Below are 2,619 nucleotides of genomic sequence, written 5' to 3' on the forward strand. Positions count from 1 at the left end.
TTATTATTATTATTATTATTATAAAATAATAGGTACTACGACACCGAAAGTTACTACGCAAGCTGATTACTATTATCATTGTATTATTATATTATAATGATTATATTATTATTATTATTATTATTATTATTATTATTATTATTATTAATATTAATAGGTACTATGACATGGAAAGTTACTACACAGACTGGAACTCCAGATGGGGAGAACTCTTATTACTATTATCATTGCATTATTATATTATTATATTAATTTAATCATTATTATTATTATTATTATTATTATTATTATTATTAGTATTATTATTATTATTATTTTCATCATTATTATCGTTAGTAATATTATCGTTATATTTTCTCTATTATCATTATCATTATATTATTATTAGTGATATTATTATTATCATTATCATTACTGTATTATTATTATCATATTATTATTATTAGTATTATTATATTATTATTATTATTATTATTAATAGGTACTATGACACCGAAAATTACTACACAGACTGGAACTCCAGATGGTGAGAACTCCTATTACTATTATCATTGTATTATTATGTTATAATCATTATATTATTATTATCATCATCATTACATTATTATATAGTATACAAATATTGACTGCTCATGAGGGGAATGGTGAAATTTTTTGCCCCGATGTGATGTGGAGACCGTAGCCTATCTTTCCGAGGAATTTGTCTTCTGGCGCTTTTGCTATCTGCTTCATCAAGAAGTAATGCTATGCCTAGGCAAGTCCTCCCTCATCTCGAAACGAGCACCCCCATACTTGTTTATCGTCTACTCGCTGATCCGTGGGGGGGGGGGGGATAATTTCGTCGTAGAGGTCGCAGTCCTCTTTGTCAGCCTAGATGTAGGGCCTAGTGGGCCTAGAGTTGCAAGGCACCTCGCGACAGGTAAAAAAGTACTATTTTTAGGGGAATATAGCTTTCTATTGCCCCGCTTCCAAATCAGATGCCTATACTAGAATCTATATGTATGAGGTATATAATAGGTACTACGACACAGCCTGTTACTACAACTACACAGAATAGAATTCCAAACGATGAAAATTCTTATTACTATTATTACTATATTATTATCATCATATTATTATTATTATTATTATTATTATTATTATTATTATTATTATTATTATTATTATTATTATTATGGTGAGAACTCTTATAACTATTATAATTGTATTATAATCATTATATTATTATTATCATTATTATTATCATTAATATTGTCATTACTGTATTGTCAAATTACTGTATTATTATTAGTAATATTATTATTATTATTATTATTATTTTTATTATTATTATTATCATCATCATTATTATTATAAATAAATAGGTACTACAATACCGACTATTACTACACAGACTGGAACTTCAGATGGTGAGAACTCTTATTACTATTATCATTGTATTACTATATTATTATTATCATTATATTATTTATATTTTATTATTATTATCATCATTACATTATTAAATAAGAGCTAATACGGCACAGCCTGTTACTACAACTACACAGCCTAGAACTCCAAACAGTGAGAATTCCCATTACTATTATCGTTAGGCCTATATTATTATCATTACATTATTATTATTACTATCATTATTATTATAAAATAATAGATACTACGACACAGCCTGGTACTACGAGTACACAGCCTAAAACTACAACAGGTGAGAATTCTTATTACTATTATGATTATATTATCATCACCATTATATTATTATCAACATTACTGTATTATTATCCTCATATTATTATAATATTCTTTTAAATATCTGATTATTGTTATCATTATTAATATTATGTTCCGATTAGTTATAACAACACAGGAAACACCATCTGAGAATACGATCATAATCTGTACAGCAGCAATCTGCACATGTACATTTCCTCAGCAGACGGACCCATATGTTATCTGGGAATCCGCATCTTTAGGAGATTCTGATTTTTCGGAATTTAAGGCAAATAATATTACAGGAGACCATTCCAACCACACACTGGAGATGAAGTATGTGCCGTTGGAATCACAAGTCAGTATATATTTATATATTCTTTACTCATTATTTTATGCGTATTCATATCATCAGGATTAATGATATTGTTGGTATTATTAATTAGTGGTCTGATGTTCGAGTTTCTTACAGTTAATATTGGTCAAAGTTACAGGTTCAAACAGCTTTTGATAAACAGCAATAATATGTGTATATCAGACAACAGCTTTTTATATATATATACATATATATATGTATATATATATATATATGTATATATGTATATATGTGTATATATATATGTATATTGCTTTGCTCAGACTTTTTGGATTGTACGTGATATATTATTAACTTAAGTGAATTACATAGCTGCATAGCTTTTCTGCGATGATATTCGTTTGCTATAGCATATTTTGCCTAAATTAAAATCAGATGTTGGATATATTCATCCAACATTTGTTTTCCATTTTACAGAACAACCACTAATTAAACTCTCTTCGCTCACGACCCCGCCCTTTTCTTTTCATCATTGAATCCGTACCTGGGACCCCAACTGTGCAATAGTCATGATGAACTCTGGATCCGCGCCTGCATAC

The 2,619-nt window shown here is 27.8% G+C and overlaps 1 protein-coding gene across 50 annotated transcripts in view; it reads left to right on the top strand.

Annotated features, from left to right (window-relative positions):
* Nucleotides 1-2,577, top strand: part of LOC117108104 (mucin-2-like) — a 35,027-nt gene extending 32,450 nt beyond the window's left edge. For 24 of the 50 annotated variants that reach the window (XM_033249997.1, XM_033250004.1, XM_033250020.1 and 21 more), the window contains 4 exons: nucleotides 482-526; nucleotides 1,365-1,409; nucleotides 1,652-1,702; nucleotides 1,848-2,572. In XM_033249997.1, the coding sequence (XP_033105888.1) occupies nucleotides 482-526; nucleotides 1,365-1,409; nucleotides 1,652-1,702; nucleotides 1,848-2,125 (419 nt within the window). In that variant the 3' untranslated portion in view covers nucleotides 2,126-2,572. Of the gene's footprint in view, nucleotides 1-481; nucleotides 527-1,364; nucleotides 1,410-1,651; nucleotides 1,703-1,847 lie in introns of all 50 variants that reach the window. The other 26 variants (XM_033249998.1, XM_033250023.1, XM_033250036.1 and 23 more) reach the window with 6 other exon arrangements.
* The last annotated feature ends 42 nt before the right edge of the window (nucleotides 2,578-2,619 follow it).

The sequence above is a fragment of the Anneissia japonica genome, unplaced genomic scaffold (assembly GCF_011630105.1).
Source record: "Anneissia japonica isolate Jap-2015-1 unplaced genomic scaffold, ASM1163010v1 scaffold287960_len3192837_cov198, whole genome shotgun sequence".
Lineage (NCBI taxonomy): Eukaryota > Metazoa > Echinodermata > Crinoidea > Comatulida > Comatulidae > Anneissia > Anneissia japonica.